The sequence below is a fragment of the Charadrius vociferus genome, unplaced genomic scaffold (assembly GCF_000708025.1).
Source record: "Charadrius vociferus isolate BGI_N301 unplaced genomic scaffold, ASM70802v2 scaffold90, whole genome shotgun sequence".
NCBI classification, from domain to species: domain Eukaryota; kingdom Metazoa; phylum Chordata; class Aves; order Charadriiformes; family Charadriidae; genus Charadrius; species Charadrius vociferus.
Window position 1 is genome coordinate 4,243,557 of NW_009647222.1, and position 19,784 is coordinate 4,263,340.

General features: G+C 37.7%; 1 protein-coding gene across 1 annotated transcript in view; it reads left to right on the forward strand.

Moving 5' to 3' along the window:
- PIK3C2G (phosphatidylinositol-4-phosphate 3-kinase, catalytic subunit type 2 gamma) overlaps positions 1–19,784 on the forward strand; it is a 212,740-nt gene that overhangs the window by 49,991 nt on the left and 142,965 nt on the right. Inside the window, exons 9-12 of the mRNA XM_009879655.1 lie at positions 699–732; positions 11,232–11,427; positions 14,641–14,763; positions 19,751–19,783. Coding sequence (XP_009877957.1) covers positions 699–732; positions 11,232–11,427; positions 14,641–14,763; positions 19,751–19,783 — 386 coding nt within the window. The remainder of the gene's footprint in view (positions 1–698; positions 733–11,231; positions 11,428–14,640; positions 14,764–19,750; position 19,784) is intronic.

Sequence of the window (19,784 nt, forward strand, 5' to 3'; positions counted from 1 at the left end):
TGACAGCAGTGGGTTACAAGAAGTGGGAATCCAGAATACTGAATAATGCTAGGCATCGAGAGCTGTGCACCAAGGAACCAAGGGTGTAAACATCAAGGTTTAGGTACCAAGGGCATAAACACCTCCTAAATCCCTGCACCTAATGTTTCCTGTTGGCTGTCTTTGGTTAGCTGCCTGCTCAAAGGCCTTTGAAGAGTATAGCTATTTTTGCTGATTTGGCACAGGGATGTAGGTGAAGTGTAGGCCACTTGAGTGGAGAATTGGTGCTCCTCAGCTTTGAAAGGATGCTGAGGCTCTGCCTGCTCAGCATGGTTGAGGGGTTCACATATGAATATATAAGTAACACAAAGGGACGGAGAGGGTATTCTTATCTCTGTTATACCAAGGCAGAGGTTGAAAATGTGCATGCACCTTGAATATTGATGACGTGCTTCTTCGTATCTTGACATGCTTAAAAAACGTGAGAAATCAGGTCCTGAGTGACTTGTCTGAGATGGTAGAGGAAGCAGGTGCAAGAGCTGAAAAACAGGTCCTGGTATTCTGAATCCCAGTCATTTCTTCTGTCATCATAACATTAGGATACGTCCTTCCCATTTCTCACTTTATTTTCCATGAGTACTACTCCTAATCCAAATATAACTGCTATGTGGTCTTTCCTGAACTAACATTATTTTTTCCTTCTGTTTTTGTCTTTATAGAATTCACTTCAAAGTGCAGAAACACCAGACAAAGGTAAAGTGTTATTTTTAAAATATGTTAATTCAAGATATATCATCAGAAAACACGTTTTGCAATTTGTGTTAGAGAACTGTTATAGCTGGCATATTGCAGATGTTTACATATTTAGTTGTATTATAAGGTAATTATAGCAAATTAAAATTAAAGTGATCTAAAAATATAATTACAACATAGCATTTCCCAAAACTAATCTGGAGACTCAAGTATGCAAAACAAATAGTAGAGTGAAAGAACTGATTACAATTAGTGGTGGTCATAGCAGTTGCTCTTAATCCCAAGTTTTTCTGTGGAGAAAAGGGAAAATAATGAACTTGATAAAAGCCTAAAAAATTATTTTTGTGTATGGCATTTCTACTTGGCTCCAATAACTTTCCTTCCTCCTTCCTTAAGCTTTCGTTCTTTGTTGTCTTTTGTTGTGTAAATAGTGTGTCGTCTTAAATTAGATACTGTTATAAGAAGAGTAGGTTAATTAACAGTAATGGACAAAATCATAGACCCTGCCTTATTTAATTCCTCATTTAAAATTAGCTGAGACTCATTGGCTAATGCCCAGTACTGTTAGCATTACTGCGGAGTACCTCGTGGACTGAGGGATGTGCAGGAGCCTGTCCTGTCATGAGTGTCTGTGTCAGGTTCCCGGAGGGGACAGAGGGTCCTACTCTACCCCTCTGTGGCTGGTCTGTGACGTGTAGCTGGGGCTGCTACGTGGGTGATTTCAAAAGGTCCTCCATCTGAACGTTGGGGTGTGCTGTGGAATGGTCATCTCTCCATTTTGTTTAAGGAAAAAAGTGGCCTCTGAGTTGCTTTTTTTTTCCCCTCTCTCTTTTTTCTTCTGCCTGCTTTTCTCGATTGCAGTGTGCTCAGAGAGGCAAAAAGGTGAACCAACCACAAAGATTGCAGCAGCCTTTCAAACACAGAGGTGGTGCAAAAGCAGGATTCCAAATGCCGGGCTTGTTGTTTCACCATTATTCAACTTCACGAACAGCAAACAAAGAAACAGCAATTATATTTGTAAGCTGCCAGGAAAAGCTAAGCAGCTGGAGGGCTAGGGGAGTGGGGGGAGAGAACATGCAGGTGCAGAAGGGAGGAAAAGGTAAATACAGTTTGTAGGATTCTTCTCCCTTGGATATAGTCACTTATCCCATGATTATTTCTTTTAACACTCTTAACAGCAACGAATTCTTGATGATGAAAAGGCTGAATAGTTACTAATCAACATCTAACTTAGAAACATCTTCCTCTGCACACTGTTCAGAAAACCTGGATATAAAAAAAGTCCTCTAGTAAAAGATATTTCCAAATTTGGACTTCATTGAATCAGCAGCTTCCCAAGGAAAATCTGATTTATTGAATAACAGTAAAGGAATCAGATCTTACTCTCTGCCTCTCTGTACCTATTTATTTAGAATCATAGAATTGTCTAGGTTGGAGGGAACATTTAAGATCATCAAGTCCAACCATCACCCTAACACTGCCAAACCACCACTAAACCATGTCCCTCAACACTACGTCTACCCGTCTTTTAAATACCTCCAGGGATGGTGATTCCACCACTTCCCTGGGCAGCCTGTTCCAATGCTTGATAACCCTTTCACTGAAGGAATTTTTCCTAACATCCAATCTGAACCTCCCCTGGCACAACTTGAGGCCATTTCCTCTTGTCTTATCGCTTGTTATTTGGGAGAAGAGACCAACCACCCCCACCTCTCTACAACTTCCTTTCAAGTGGTTGTAGAGAGCAATGAAGTCTCCTCTGAGCCTCCTTTTCTCCAGACTAAACCATGCCAGTTCCTCAGCCACTCCTCATAAGACTTGTGCTCTAAACCCCTCACCAGCTTCATTGCCCTTCTCTGGACACGCTCCAACACCTCAATGTCTTTCTTGCAGTGGAGGACCCAAAACTGAACACAGTATTTGAGGTGTGGCCTCACCAGTGTCAAGTACAGGGGGACAATCACTTCCCTAGTCCTGCTGGCCATGCTATTCCTGATACAAGCCAGGATGCTGTTGGCCTTCTTGGCCGCCTGGGCACACTGCTGGCTCATATTCACCTGGCTGTCGAGCATTTATGCCAGGAAAGCTCCAACTGTGAAGAGTGATGTTTCTCTCTTTGTTCTCGGCACACCCTGATTTCATAACAATTGCAGAATCCTTTTGGTAGTGTAATATTAGAAATTTCAACTTACTGATTGCAAGTCAAAACTTGCCAGGCCATTAGTCATCCTGTGGAGAAGCCTACATTCAAGTTGTCCAAGGTAACCAAAATTCAAATTGACCTCTTACGTGCAATGATATACATTTAATGTTTGTTAAAATGTACTACATGCCTTACATCTGCACCTATTAAATAAATTTCTAAAAGCCAGCAAAATATTTAAAGTTAGGCTAATGACAGTTAACAGAAAAGTCTAGCTATTGCATTAGAGCAGGTGTTAAAGGCATGTCTGACGAAACCAAAGTGTGAGGGCAGTGACCAAACCTGATCTGCTAGGCCTGATCCCCAAGAAGTGGACAAAGCCATTCTACACATCTTTTATTTTGGGGATCACGAGCTTTTCTTGGTCCTTGTCTTCTCAGTGCTCACCTTCATAGTAATGCCATGGGGCCCCCATCTGTTGTCCTAGGGACACTGAGCCTGAGAGGAATCCAGATGATATTTTCACCTGCTGAAGCTAGAAGTAAAAACAAACCCGGTGGCGAGATGTGCATTCTTGCTGAAATCACTTTTGTGTGTCGTTTTCCACCTCGTTTCCTTCCCGCCCTCTTTACTTCATTATGCTTAGCTGGCTAGAGTTGCCGGCATGCAAAAATTTGCAAGCGTGTTACCCAAAAGTAGGGTAAAATCACCACCTTAGCTCAGTGCTGGTAATTTTTTTCCAGATCTCTGGGAAGCTAAAAACCATGTGCTTTGCTTTCTGCAGCAGCACAATTGCAAATGAAGTCAGCATTGACAACCGAGGAGGAAACAGACTGTATTTCCCATTTGTACTGTTCTTATCTCTGTTATACGTATTCATGTTTATCTTGAAGAAAGCAGGATCAAATTTGAACAGCAAGAGCAGCAGTTACTCCAACTAATATTTTCTTTTCCTCTCCTTTTCCTCCCCCAAGTGATAGTTATTACCCTACGTATCATAAGAGTTTTGGTTTTCTTCATTATAGCTTCTCTCTACAACAAAAGAGAAGAAGATAACAGATACTATTAAATTAAAACCTTACTTAATAATCTGTTTAGAAACTGCTGTAATCTTTGTCTTTAATAAAAGATTATCAGAGGTTTAATATTAGTAATTCACCATGGACTGAGCAAGTCAAAGACTATATTTAAAATATCTACTCTTGATTTAGTGTTGCAATAACTGGCTCCATTAACAGAGTTATCTCTGTAGACCAAATTATTCCATTGCTGCAAACAGAGCAGTACTTTATGTTATGCCTAAGTATGGATCATGTTCTTTTTCCTCTGTATGAAGTCCTTAGAAGATTATATTCATATTTTACTACTCAAAGTATTTTTTTATTTCTTCTTAAATGGAAGGAACGATGGGCATTTCTAGACATTAGCACCATTCTGCAGCATCACATGTTCCCAGAAAATAAAGAATGAGATTATTCAAGTTAGGGATTTAGCACTGGAGTTTGCTGCAACCCAGAGTATGAAAAGACAGGCTGTAAGCTGGTACAAAACTGAGTCCGTGCATGTTTCTCAAAAGCTGATGAATGAGTGTTTATACAGTGTCTACAGCCTTGCTACTTCAGGCAGGGATTTCACCGGATCAGACATAATAAGCAGCTTTTGGAATTTGATCAGTAGTTCTCTGGGACCCATCCCAGAAAGTCTAGTATGCATCATGAACTGATGATACTGAATTAACGGTATTTTCCAACTGAATTGCTGGAGTTACTATCTTTTCAAGTAAATGTAGAAATCAGATACCTTGATTACTATACATTTAATGAAGTCATCAATACATTTAAGGGCATAAAATTTCACTAACTGTGCTTGGGATTTGATAGTTGCCTCTACACCTGATCATAAAAATATTCACCACAGGAAGTTTCACACCCCCCAAAAAAAGGTAGGAAGGGGAAAAAATTGAAGGTTTTTTGAAGACTTTCCTATATAAAATTGAAAACTCAACTTCCTTCTTTTCCTAGTATAAAGCCATTATAGTTTTGTTTTGGAAAAATCACTTTTTGTTTCAGAATACAGAAAAATGTCAAGAGCTTTTTATTGATTGCATTTCATCTCCTTAAGTGTCTCCTGAAATGTTTTCAAATCTGACCGTGGCTCTTTACCTCTAAGTTGTTGCTGTCTCACATCCTGATATGTTGTTCTGAAAGTCAGGGGGGTTTTAACCAAGAATAATTTTAAAATATCTACAACCCCCCCCTCAGTTCTCCAAATAAATTAAACAGACATTACCAAGGCCTTGCTACTATATAAAGCATATAGTAGCAGAGACATTTTTGATACCAGGACAGCAGGAGATTTTTAAACTTCTTTCAAGGGATGGATAATTCATAGGATTCTTCAACTAGTAGGAGGGAACAATACGGTAAATATTGGAAACTGCACCTGATCAGTATTTGTATTACAGCCTTTTCATGGTTTGCCTTTTTCTTATTATAATAATGGTGTAATTATCACTGTGTAGCACCTTGCCTAAATCTTAAGGTTGTTTTGTTTTGGTTTTTTTCTGGGTGTTTTGCATGTGTGCGTATGGACTAAACTGCATGTAGGTGCTTGTTTTTTTTCTTCTCTCTGAAAAATAAGTGGGAAAGAACAATATCAAGATCCCATTCTCTGAAATATCTTTGAGGTGTCAAAAGGGTCTTTAGCCTTCCTTCCAAATTCTGTTCAACCGGATATTTGTCATGTTTTACCCAGAGAAAATGTGTATACAGAGTCAGAGAGGGTCTGTTTGCTATGTATTAAATTGACATCATCTGCGAGTGCTATAACAGCAAAGTACCCACTCTGTTGGAAGGTCTGGCACTGAAATAATATGTGAATTGTAATACTGGACTGAGAAGAAGAAAGTGTTTTTCTATTAGGAATATGCTAGCATGTTCCTGACTAAATCTTGAAGACACCTGTAGACACACCTGTTCATTAACACTTTTAGGGACGGTGTGGATTGTTCTGTTTCTCACCAAGGGTGAAATTTATTCCTTCAAACTTCATGTACAAGAAACACGTGTCAGAAATAAGCAGATCTGACAGCTGTGGTTAAAGTTCACTTCCCTTGGTCTCATGTCATTTCTGCAAGTCTCATTTCTTCTCACCTTCGCTGAGAAGGTGATGCCAAATAATTTCACACCAGAAATAAATGATGAGGTTTGAGTTGTGAGATTATTAATCTTGGTCACAATTCATTTTGGTTTGTGGTGTATTCATAGTCGCCTGGATACTGGCTATGCCTGGGACACCTTTCTAGAAAAAAAATAAACTCTGGTATAGCTGAAGCTGTGAATATGTCCATAGCCTGTGCTATGTAATTCAGTGAAACACCATAGTCCTTTCCCATATAAGATTTATTAATCAGAAAATCATAAAAAGCAGTAAAGTTCTCTGGATTCATGAATGGGTGATATAATTTCAGCATACCAAATCCAATTCAGCAGCTCATAAAAATATAGTGAAAAGATGCTGACCAACTCTTGTGAGTAATGGACACTTACAGACTAGCCAAGATGTTTGTCTTTAATTTAGTTAATTGCTACTGGGCTTAATGAGTGAAGACTTTGGGGGGGGGGGGGGGGGGGGGGAAGGGCTGACTCTGGCACGGAAACCGTATAGTCATTTTAAACTGAGGACTGACAAGAGTAAGAAAATGAATGTAGAAAAAAATGCTGCAGCTGCAGACCAGGTTATACTTGGACATTTGCTTACGCTTGAGGAACTCTGTTCCTGAGAAGATCTTCATTCTGGATCTCCTAATAATTAGATAAATAATGCTGAAGTTTCATTTGTCTCCCTTTGCTGGCAGCTGAACTGGTTGCCTCATTGCTGTCTTCGCTCCTTACACGCCATCTCAGTGAGAGAGACAGCCTGTAGTCCTCCCGTAGGCCCTCCTTCCAAACTGGCTCCATTTCTGCATTTGGGCACAGAGTGCAAGCCCGTGTGTGAAAGGTGGAAATTTAAGAGAGAGAGGAAAAAGAAGCACATTTCCCAGCTCCCTTCAACAGGGAGTCTCATGGACGTCATCTGCAACTAAGTGAAGACTGTTAACCTTGCCCCATCTATCCACATAGATCTTGTAGGGTGGGCAGGTCCTTACACCTAGCAAACTTTTTTCACCTCAACACTGACAGATTGAAGCATGTTATAAATAATTGAGGCAAAGATTGTGCTTTTCCTTGTTTTCCCTCACTTTTCATGGGGTTTTGTTTGTCTGTTTATTATGTATCTGGCACGCAGTTTTGTCTCTTGGGTAAACCATGAGAGTCATTCTTCTGTAAACATGGCCAGCGGATGAGATAGCTTGGATACAGTGATAAGGCACCTTGCATTTTACTCACTTCCTTGCCTGACGTGTAAATTTTCTGTTATGGAAAGTATTTACCCTATGGTGTATGCTTCTCCTGACTTTTTTTTTTTTTTTGTCTGTTATGGTTTGAGAAACCCACAACAATTTGTTCTCATTTAAACAATTATTCTACCACCCCATGACCCTTGCTTACCCAGGAAGGGGAATTGGGGGAAAAACAGGGAAACCCAGGGGTTAAAATATAAATAGATTTAATAGGATAACACTAAATAATTAACATTAATACAAAACCAGTATTGATCCTGATAGCAATATAAAATATACATGGATTATTCTCAGCCAATTCTATCAGTAGGAAGCTGTGCACTCCCAGCAGTGGACAGCAAATGTCGGACACTGCGAGCGCTACGGCTTTGGGAAGAAGGAAAGGGCTTAGGGGTCTGGCACCAGGGCAAAAAGTTCTCTGGACTGCTGCCATCAAGGGGTAGAGAGGACTTTGCAGCAAACTTTCTAATTTATATTGAATGTGATGTTCATGGTATGAAATAATCCTGTTGACCAGCGTGGTTCAAGTGTTCAGGTCTCGCTCCTCTTCATCCCCACAGCTGGCGAGCTTGAAAACACTGAGACCTTGAAACCCACACACCGTAGTTGACTTTATAGTAAATATTTTCACAAATTCAGACACTAGGATCTTCTAACAGTGCAGTTTTCCCAACATTAGAAGAGAAATTAGTCCTGTGTCACTCAAGCCAGGATATTGTCCAAGGAGTATTTCCTTCTTTCTGTGGCTTAGCTGAAGTACACATTTCCAGTTGTTCTGGAGACAATATTTGAAACATTGCCTTACAGCCTAGAATGTGGATTGTGTAAAAACTGCTGGTGGCCAAAGGATGCGTTTCAACACACAGCATGAAGTTTACACAGATTCTGAGCTATATTTCACCTTCTTTTGGAGAAAATGCTGAGAAGATTCTGTCTCAGCAGTCATTAACTTTAATAGGCCAATTTGCATAAATAAGGGCTTTGCTACTGTGCTGACATCTGCCTATCTGCCACTTTGAATGGATTGGAGCCAGGGAGTCTCCTAAGTAGCTGTTTTTCCTTAATGTAAATAGTTTGGTACATTTCAGATAAAGTGTAAAATAATAATAAGTGTTCAAATAATAGTCCACAGATGTCCTCTTGATGTCCTCTTCTGGAACTCTTAAGAAGGCTGTATGTATATAACTATAGGTAATTCCTCGGAATGTAAAAGGATTCAGTGCAAATTAAACATTTAATTTGGAAGGTACTAAGTTATTACATATCCAAGAGAACTGGGATGAGAATAAAATGGTATTCTATGGGAAAAAATTCATTAGAGGAAAAGATTTATTCAGAACAGTTATAGCGAGGAACGATAAATGGAGAAAGTAGTAAAGAGAGTAAATAAAAAGATAATTAAAAATGAGTGCCAGACAGAGAAGTATACACAGAGAGTAAAAGAACTGAGTTTTCTTAACCTTTTAGTCCCTAAAATGATTCAGTTTTCATGTGTGGAAGATGATTACAATACGACAAGAGTAGTATTCTAGCCAGTCCTTCATAAGTGAAATAACTTGCTGTCAATATTTCCAGTAGCAAATCCCACTATATGTCAAACTGTTTTAATGTTATGTATGTATCTATTGTTACATGGTTGAAATTTGTCTATTATAAGATGAAGACTGAAATAATTCCTTTGCACTGTTTGCAATGCATTTTGTGACTCAATAGTTCTGAGTATTTGCTAGTTTAAAGGCAAAAAATATCGAAGAAGGAGGAATAAAATTCTAGACCGAGGATATGTTTTTGGGAGACATTTCTGTCAGGAAACTGAGGTAGCCAAGTAGTGAATTGTTGTATCTGTATCTGATGTTGGGCAGGATTCCTGCACCTAACCCATGTATAAAAAGCTAATTTAAGCAAGTCTCAGGCTTCCTATTCCTGGAATTATTTTTTTTTTTTTTTTAGGCCAATTTGCATAAATAAGGGCTTTGCTACTGTGCTGACATCTGCCTATCTGCCACTTTGAATGGATTGGAGCCAGGGAGTCTCCTAAGTAGCTGTTTTTCCTTAATGTAAATAGTTTGGTACATTTCAGATAAAGTGTAAAATAATAATAAGTGTTCAAATAATAGTCCACAGATGTCCTCTTGATGTCCTCTTCTGGAACTCTTAAGAAGGCTGTATGTATATAACTATAGGTAATTCCTTGGAATGTAAAAGGATTCAGTGCAAATTAAACATTTAATTTGGAAGGTACTAAGTTATTACATATCCAAGAGAACTGGGATGAGAATAAAATGGTATTCTATGGGAAAAAATTCATTAGAGGAAAAGATTTATTCAGAACAGTTATAGCGAGGAATGATAAATGGAGAAAGTAGTAAAGAGAGTAAATAAAAAGATAATTAAAAATGAGTGCCAGACAGAGAAGTATACACAGAGAGTAAAAGAACTGAGTTTTCTTAACCTTTTAGTCCCTAAAATTATTCAGTTTTCATGTGTGGAAGATGATTACAATACGACAAGGAGTAGTATTCTAGCCAGTCCTGCTGTCAATATTTCCAGTAGCAAATCCCACTATATGTCAAACTGTTTTAATGTTATGTATGTATCTATTGTTACATGGTTGAAATTTGTCTATTATAAGATGAAGACTGAAATAATTCCTTTGCACTGTTTGCAACGCATTTTGTGACTCAATAGTTCTGAGTATTTGCTAGTTTAAAGGCAAAAAATATCGAAGAAGGAGGAATAAAATTCTAGACCGAGGATATGTTTTTGGGAGACATTTCTGTCAGGAAACTGAGGTAGCCAAGTAGTGAATTGTTGTATCTGTATCTGATGTTGGGCAGGATTCCTGCACCTAACCCATGTATAAAACGCTAATTTAAGCAAGTCTCAGGCTTCCTATTCCTGGAATTATTTTTTTTTTTTTTTAAATAGACACTATTAGGCAGCTAATAGAAGGCTGCCAAATACAGTGGCCAGACAAGCTTAGGGAGTATGTCATGAACTGTGACAGGTGATGAGATCATGTAGGAACCCATGACTTAGGGGAAAAAAAAGGAGAATCCGGGATATTCCTCTTGGAAGGCAAACCATCCTGATCTTGGAATGATACAATGTGCTTTGACACTTTCTTTTTCAACCTGTCCCTTGCCTGAGAAATGAGTGCTTGTACCAGCTCTCCTTGCTCGATGGAGGCTGCCAGGACTGGGGATTTTAATTTACACTGGCAATCAGGCAATCCCCTGGCTGCTCCAAAAATACAGAGAGAGGGAAGATGGATAAAAGCCAGTAATTGCATAAAAAGAGCACTGCAGAGCTGAAGCCAGAGGAAATAACATAAATAAAGGTGGGATATAAATAAGGCTACAGCCTGCGTTTCATATATATCTGTATAGATATGTATTTCTGTGTCCATGGTTGTGTAATTTTATCACCAATCCATGACCCTCTGAATGCTGACTATGTCTGATTGTGGCTGCTATTGTATATATCTTATGAATTGTTTACCTACGGTTGCAACAGCTTTCTAGTCTTAAAATTTAACCAGTGCCTTTTCTCCATTCTCCTGCTGCGTTGCCAGTTCCCTTGAACTAAGAAGCTACTTAGCTGCTGAAATTACAAAATACCTCCATAATAAAAATCCTTCCAGTACAAAAATTAACAGACTAAAATGGCATATCTGAGGCACGAGCTAGCTTGCTGTAGTTTAAAATGCTTACTTTGAAAATGCCTTAATTTGAAAGCACTGTAATGAAAGACTGTTAATGATACACCAGAAATGAGCTAAGGCTGGCTTCAGAAGCACAGATGGCTAATTGGCTTCAGTTGGTAGGTTATGTCGTTTTAATTAAATTTTATTAGGAAGCATTTCAAAGCCATAACTGATGGTTTAAGATAAATATGGTTCTTTATAAATGACCTATTGCTAACCTTTCTTTCTTTCTCTCTCTCTCTTCTCAGCGTTAATAGAGGCTGCTGTGACTGAGCTCTCCATGGCAATCTCTTGTCTCATCCATGTTTACAGCAGCAGCTTTGATGCAAATTTCCAGCTTGCCAGCATACCTAAAAGCCCTTCATGCGCAGACATCAGCCTTGATTCCCAGCTCAGCTTCACTGTTTATGCTGCCCATAACATCCCAGAAGCCTGGGTGAACAGGTAGGAGGAGATCTAGCAGCTGTTCACAAGATGGGGTGTTGTCTCTTATGATCACGTTTTCCAGAGATGCTAGCTTACTTTGTTGCTTTGGTCATATTCCTATATTAACGTTAGAGAGTGAGTAAGTGGGTGTATCTCCACTGTTTTTCTAGCATGAAGTGCACTTAAGCTTGACTCAGAGAATTCCAGGCCCCATAGAGAGATGGAGAACGGAGGAGGTAGACTAGATGTTTGCCCTTGACCAGTGTGGAAGGAGGGTAATGGAAGCAAGGTCAGAGCACTGACCTTGAGGGGTACACGTACAAATGCTTGTGTGACTGACTTGATCAGAGGGAGGGAGGAAAGGGTGGGTGCTGTGTGCCAAGAAAGTTTGGACTGGGACTTTGTGTAGCCTCTGCAGTGCAAGTAACTGGAAGGACTGAAGGCCACCTTACCACAGGAAGCAGAGGGGTGCTTGCTTAAACTCAATCTGAGTGAGGCTTTATCAGCAATTTTTGCTCTTGATGTATTCAAACCACGTTATTTGGCTAAGCATGTACATTGACAATCCTCTTTATAGACAGTGATTAAAATAAGTATAGTTTATAGGTCCAAGTATACGTAGTGTATCAGCATAGCAGAGGAAAGAAAAAAGGGAGGCATCTTTAACAAAAACCTGATTGAAATGTTCTCTTATGAGTTGTTTATTTGGTCAAATTAGTTGTCTCTAGTGCTGATTGAAATGTTCTCTTATGAGTTATTTGGTCAAATTAGTTGTCTCTAGTAGTAGCTACTTTTCCTACTCTGAGCAAAACTGGTGTTCTTCTCCTGCCACTCCAGTGCAATCAAAGGAAGACAGATGACTACAGTCTGCTAGCATTATTTTTATGAGTCAAAATGCTTTTCTCCAAGTTTTTACTAATATTTTCCTCTTACTCCCACTTTACCTTGAATTCCAAATGACTGATGAAAAAACAGTGGGATCACTTGCATTACACTGTGAGCAAGAGAATGTACTGGACAACATTAGTTGCAATTAGAAGCTTAATAAAAATCTGAGACAATTTGCATTAGTTAAGGTAAAAAGACAGAACTCTAATCACTATAATGGTTTTGCAGATTGTTATGCCATTCCCCTACTGCATTCTGTGTTTTACCAGAAAAATGTGAAATTACATATTGCTTAAAGGCCGCCGGTGATTTGAGTGCTATGTTCAAGCATGTGAAAATGAGAATCTCTCTTCCTCCTTAAAGTATCTTCCCAGTCTTTCCAATATTCATAGCCAGCGTGAACTTCTTAACGTGGGCTGCCGCTTTGACACCTACTTTCCTCAAATATTTTTGCTGACTTCATTCACATGCATACTCCCCGTTCTTATTTCTGAACTGCATGAATTCATGTTGGCTCTTGTTTTCCCTTTCCCAGAGGTGACGTTTCATGATCTTGCTGCTGTTTATAATGTGTTTTAATACATATTCCTACATATATAGATAAAAGACATGTATGTATAACATATATGTATGTTAAAATTTTGACATCCCTCACTGTCTCTCACATTGTGGGGTTTTTTTCCAATACATAATAGTATGTGATAAATGGCTTTTCTTTTAATCATTTGGGATAAGGGAGAGGGAACTGTCTCATGTTCTACAGAACCGTGTTAGTGTCCTGTCAAATCCGTCTCAAGTTCACTGTTTTGAATTGTATTTTTATCAATTCTTTTGTCATTTTTTTGGTCAATTTTTATATTTATGCTCTCAATTTCTTATTCCAGTCTTACTGTCCTTGTTAAAAAGATAGGTAGAGATCTTACAAGTTGCAGAACAATGTTGCAAAACTGATATGCCCTATTTGATGCCAGAGGCATAACTTTGCTAGCTTCATGTTTGGCTGCATGTCCTCAAACCAGCACAGTTTATTTCTACATCCCCCAAAAATCAGATTAGTATCTACACATGGATGATATGAAGTGATTTTTGGGACAAGGCTATATAGAGCCATGCCTTTGAACTCACAGGGAGGTTACCTAGGCAAAATGCTCTACAAAGACCTAAAATGTGTTGAAGGGCATACGCTCTAAACAACTTTTCTGACTTCAGTTAGACTGAAGCATTATGTACACATTAATCTTTCCAGGATTAGGTCCTTTTGATGTATAAATCAGGTATATATCTATATATTGTGTGTCAATAATTCTGTTCAAATAGCAGTGTATTAAAACCTATTATTTCCTGCACTATCCTTCAACTGTTTGTAATGTTTAGACTTCAGAGTAAAGATGCCACATTTAAGAGCAGGAGCATTTTCTAGTCTTGTAAGGTATTTTTTTCCTTTTTCTGCATCAATACCTCATAGGTACTACAGAATCCATATATTTTTCTTTGAATTTAAAAAAAAAAAAAGGAAAGGGCGGGGGGGAAGAGACAGAAAAGAAAAGGTATATCTGCTACAATAATTACAACAGTTATTATAATGTTCTGGAAGACATCAACAGTCATACTTGTAAATAAGACAAAGCCATGCACCTTCAGTCTGCAAATGCTTCAAATTTGTTGTTCGTTGTTCTTGTACAGAATGTGGTCTAAAGCTGAGAGGAGCTGGAAGATCTGGAAGTTACAAGAGCAGTTAAGAACATTAGTTGATCATATATTCCTTTACTGTGACTAAAATTCTGTAAGACTTCAGTAAGAGGATTATCAAACCAACAGATAGCCCCAGACCCAAATTGCACTATGAAGCTAGTCGGTTAAATATCCAAATAATGCCAACACAGAGGGCTTTAATACTTCTGCTGTAATGGATGCATAGATTCCCTTAATTACTAACCTGTTTTTCACTGATTGGGAAAAGTAAGTATAAATAGATTTACTGTTGACTGAAGTTGTATGATGAGTAAGTTGTACCACTTCAAAACTTATGACCAAACTTCCCTTGACTGCAATAATGACAGAGAGAGAGAGAGAAAAAGTCTTAATGACAAAAAGATGGAGCAGAATTTAGATGTCTTAAGTACTTTTCCTGAATTCTGAACATTAAAAAAAAAAGCCAACACAAAATAAACTTCCTCCACCCCCCATATTAATATGAGATTAATTATTTTAAATCTTTTCGTATGTAAGGATGGATCTTCACAAGTTTCTGAATGGTTAGCCCCAAATTTACAGCAGTGGACATGATACGTTACAATTAATCTTTTTTTTAATTTTCTTTTTTTTTTTTCCTTCCCTTTGTAGCTACAAAGTTTTCTCTTTTTCCTGTTCACTAACTTATGCTGGGAAGACAATATGTCAAGTCAAGATTTGCAAAAATGTACTGGTTAAAAGATCATTCTTTTTCCTGGCTGACTGGAATGAGAAGTAAGTTTTGGTCTGTGTTTGATATATCTTTATCTGACATCCTTTACACATTGAATATTCATTTCTTAAAAAAAAAAAATAAAAAAGACAACCCACATATTTATTATGGATCTTCTTCTGAGCAAATTCTGAACTCCACAGAATTCAAAGAAACTTAAGGAGTTGTGAGTGTGAAAGGAGTGGGATAGCCAAAGGAAGAGAAACAGGACTAAACTAAGTCTGGTCTGACAATAAGCTAAACTAAGCTGCTCTGAGAATAGCTTTCATTCACTGGGCGCATCCTGGAGGCATGCTGGAAATGTACTAGAAAAGGAAATGCAACCAAAGGCTGTATTTCTGTTCTCTTTTGAGAACTTCTTCTCTTTGGATCCACTTCTAATAGGTGTACAATCCAACTTGAGAACCTATAGTAATGTTTCTTTAAGGAAGGAACAAGGCTCTTGAGTTTTGGGGGTTTTTTTTGTTTGTTTCTTTGGGGTTTTTTTTGTGTGTATGTGTTCTTGGTGGGGTTTTTTTTGTGTGGGTTTTTTTTTTTTTTTTTTAAGAAGGATCTGCAGTTTTAAAGTGAGGACCTTAGTTTGAGACTGAAATTTTAAAGTAAAGGCTACTACCTTCCTGTCACCTGCCTGTCGGATTGGAGGAAAATACCTCCATTGAAAAGCAAGGTGCAGAATCAAAGTTAGGGCAATAGGATGATAAAAAGCATGTTTGCAATAGACATGAGAGAAGTAGGCTTTTTTTTTTTTTTTTTTTTTTTACAATTTGGTGGTAACACTGTGTTTTTCCAGCTTCCTGAGCATAACATGTTTATATTTGCAATTGTTGGTATTTTACATCACTGTTTACTTAATTCTAAATCTGAAAGCAGCTTGAATACATTATAATTGAACAAAGGCTACAAGTCAGCTGAAAGGGGTTTTTTTAATTATAATTGAATGCAGAGTGTAATTCATAACTTCTGTTTGCCTTTGTCTAAGACATACAACAGTTTGAAGCTGGTCAAATGGAAGAAGACCTTTAGATGCCAAATCTGTTACATGCAGACATTTACTGCAGGACATGAACATGTTGAGAGCATGACAAGAGATTCTGGTTTTATTCCAAATTTAACACAGCACTTAAAACCAAAATCTAATGTTTTAACGTGAAGACAGGAATGGACTCCTTTATTGTGTTATGCTTACCACAGCATGAAGTTAGTATAGTATCAGAATATTAGGTAGGATGCTGATGCCAGAAGATCTTTCCTGTATGAAAACGTGCATAGGAAGGGAAGTGTTTATGTCTTTTTACTTTATTTTAAATATGAAATACTGTTCACAGTTCTATAACAAGATAATGTGGGGTTTTTTGCGATTTGTGCTGCTAACTCTCTGAGAAAGAATAAACAAACAGCACCAAACTTGACAGAACAGTCAGTAAATTCAGTATATTTTGAAATATGCAGAGAGAAGGAACAGTGGAGGTGCTGCTGTATGCCTAACTGGCATAATTTAAAATAAACCCAGGAACAAGGCTGGTTTGGCTGTCCTACAATAAATACATGTATATAAACACTAATTAATGCTTTTTGCAAGGATTCAAGCTGGAATTGATTAAAAATTAGAGTATTTTAATGAAGTAAGTATTACTGCAGTTGTTTTTCCATGTTATCAAGTAGCACCATTTCCTGGTGTAGGAAGTCTAGGTCACTCAAAACTGTAACCAAGCTATGTTCACTCTTAGTTATCTTTTGGCTGTGATATCACCTTTCTGAAACAGAAGGGAATACGTTTGCATAAAAAGTTTACAGAGGAGACAATTCCTTCTTTGTAAAGTTTCTTGCCTTGTGTTACAAAGTGTTACTTTCGTTCTAACCCATATGATACTTTCTGTTGATCACAGCCATTGAAAATACGTGTGGTAAAAGGTCGTTAGGAAGAGCTTGTGTTACACTAGGAAGTCAAATATTGTCTATACAGTCAGGGATCAGTCAGGCCAAAAAATAAACCTAGCTAATTCAAAATAAGTCCCGATCTTAGATCAACATTGACTCGAACAAGGCAAAAACATGGAGGGTAGTGTTTTGATAATTGGAAATCTAGCAAGAGAGTTTCTACTGAAGACAAGACTTGCTTTATTTGCTGATTTTCATGTACTTAGTTTGCATTTTCAAGTGCTTTAACCAGTTACTATCTGAATGTTAACTTGATAGGGTTTTGTGTTTAAACGTGAATTTCTGTTGAAGTCTTTTATTATATTTAGTCTTTCCCAGAATGTTCTCAGAAAAGATGAGACTAATTTGATACCTAAGGTGTTTCTTCTGTTTGTTCTGTTTTAAGAGTGTACTTTTTGCTTTAGAACTTGTGTTATCTTTGAAAAGTGTGATTGTCACCTTAGTGCAGAGTTCGAACAGGCTGGTACTATCTAGCACATAATCAGTGAAGTCCAAAAGTTGCCCCCTATAATTTCTCATCAGTTTCCTCTTTCAATGACTGAGACTTCTTAATTACTTTCTTTCTTTTGTCTTAGCTGGTTGCTCTTAACATATTTATTCCATCATCTCCTCTTTTTCCGTCCTCCATAATTTATGTTAAACCAGCAGACACAAAATATGTAATTAACGTTAAGCCTACCATTCATCACCTCATATGCTTTCCTTGGTTTCCCTCTTCTCCATGTTTTGTTTGGCTTCTGTATTTTCTTCGTACTCTCTTAGGGCAAAGCCTGGACTGCTCCAGAGTTCTTCTGTGTTGAGCGCTCTTATGATATTAGGCCCTTGGCCTTTGAAACCAGCTGTATAACTCTTATCTAACATCTGTGAATACCACCTTCTCAGTGAGTAGCTCCTCTATTCTTCTCAGCTACTGTTGAAATTGTTCACCCACAGGGAGTCTTATCTCGGGCCACTGTTCCATTTCCTCTTTCTTCTTAGTCATCCATTTGACTCCGCCTCATGCAGTCAGAAAGGATAATACCAACTGGGTAAGCTCAGACTTGCATTAATCAAAGTTCTTAAAAGCAATACAGGTATTCCCCTTCTCTGTGTATCACATGCCACTGGAAGGGAAATTTTGCTCCTTTTTGACCCATACTTTATCTCTTGGGATGTCTAACCTTTGTCAAAGTTTCCAGGTTCTATTCCTACTGGTGTACATCTGGCAGTGCCATATATTGTGTCCTAGGGAACCTGTGGCAAGCATTTGCTTTCTGCAGTGAGATTATTGTGAGTTTTGTCTTTGCTCCAAGTTCACAAGGACTGCTAACAAATGTCTATGTTAGAAAATGCATGTCTCGATTTTTTGGTTTTGTCTCCTCACAGCATTAACAATGCTTTAAAGTTAAATGTAATTCTTTGAACAGTTTTACGTGACGCAGGCAGAGTTGTTGGCCTGTAAGTGAAAAAGTCAGACAACCTATCTACAGAATGTAAAACAGATCAGTTTCCCAATAATTGTTCCTAAGTAATTGTGAGTGAAGAAGAGGACATGAGACAGGAAAAGCAGAGTTTGAAAGCTATAAATAGGGATACGTGGGAAGACAGTTGAGAATTGCTTCTCAATTCTATTCATGTTAATTAGAAAAACTGGGAAATTGCTGTCTTGCTTTGTTATTCAAAGAGAGAGGTATGCCGATTTGAATAATTTCCAAATGTTTGGGACTGATCATCTGAAATTTTGACACTAATGCTAATTTGGATTACTTCAGAATTTCAGCTGAAAACCACCTACTTTCAGCCAGTGGCTCCTGAGTGCATTCAAGGAAACTTTCCAGAAGCCAATAGAATTTTAACAGCTTTGGAATTAGGAGCAAAACCCTATGCCAATTTTACCTTATATTATTACCTTGTCTTATTTCTGCTACCCATAATCCTTATGTTTTTCAGGGTACTATATTTTTTAAATACCAATTTCTACATTTGCTTACTGCTTAATTATGACTATACCTTTAAAAAAAATGCCGAGTTGCATTGTCCTGCCAGTCTAGATTGACTATCTGAAAATCAAATGGAATCTCTATTATTTAAATTTATCTTCTAGCTTGTTTTCTTAATTTCAGTTTTTTACAGATCTTTTGTTTTCTTAATTCTTATGTTGTCCATGCGGAATAATTCTTTTAGCCTTTAGCTCCTTATATTGATTTTGTTTATACAATGTATAAAATGTAGTTAATTTCACTTTCCACTTGAGAAATTTAAGTTTGCACTGAATATACATGGAAAAAGCTATAAATGCACCATCCACCATAAACGTTATCTTTGGGGAAAAAAGTATTGACTTGCACATGTCTGGGTAGTTACACGCATGATTTTTCCGTACAGCATGAAAGTATCTTATTTATTAGAATCGTTCTAAGTTATGAATTTAAATCAATTCATATAATCTATATAAACAAATTGAATGACCAACCAAGTTTGCTAATGGTCAATACAAAGTTGAGAGTGAATATTGATAGATCTGAATTTTCTCAGTAAAAAATGTGAATCACTTGTTGCTGTTAAGACAAAATCTGCCTTCAAATTCTGGTTGGGAAATACCACATTACCAAAGCACATCTGACCAAGAGAATGATTATCGCACTTTACTTGCAAGCAACTTTTAGTTTCTTAACTAGCATTTTCCTCTGAAGACACAAGACAGCAACTAAATAACTTGATTTACAGTTCACCCTTAGGGGATGCTTATTCTAAAAGAGCCCTTCATTGATAAGGTAATTCTAAAGCAAAAGTTTAACTAAGCTTTTCCTTTTTCGTCAGTTCTAGTGGTGACCACTGAAGCAAATGATTTTTTTTATATGCCTCTTCTCAAGTACTATGACCCAAGTTAATGGTTGGCAATACTCATCGATGTGTTGAAGGGATCTGTCAGATGAATTTTCTTTCAGTGCAACTCTTGTAATTTATAGCTTGATATATGTGTTAAGGCATCTAGAAAAATGTAGAAAGAACTCACTCATGGTAACAATGCTCATTTTTCTTTTATTTTTCTCTTTTCTGATTTTCTTTTAGAATCAATTTTCCTCTACGAATAAAGGCTCTTCCG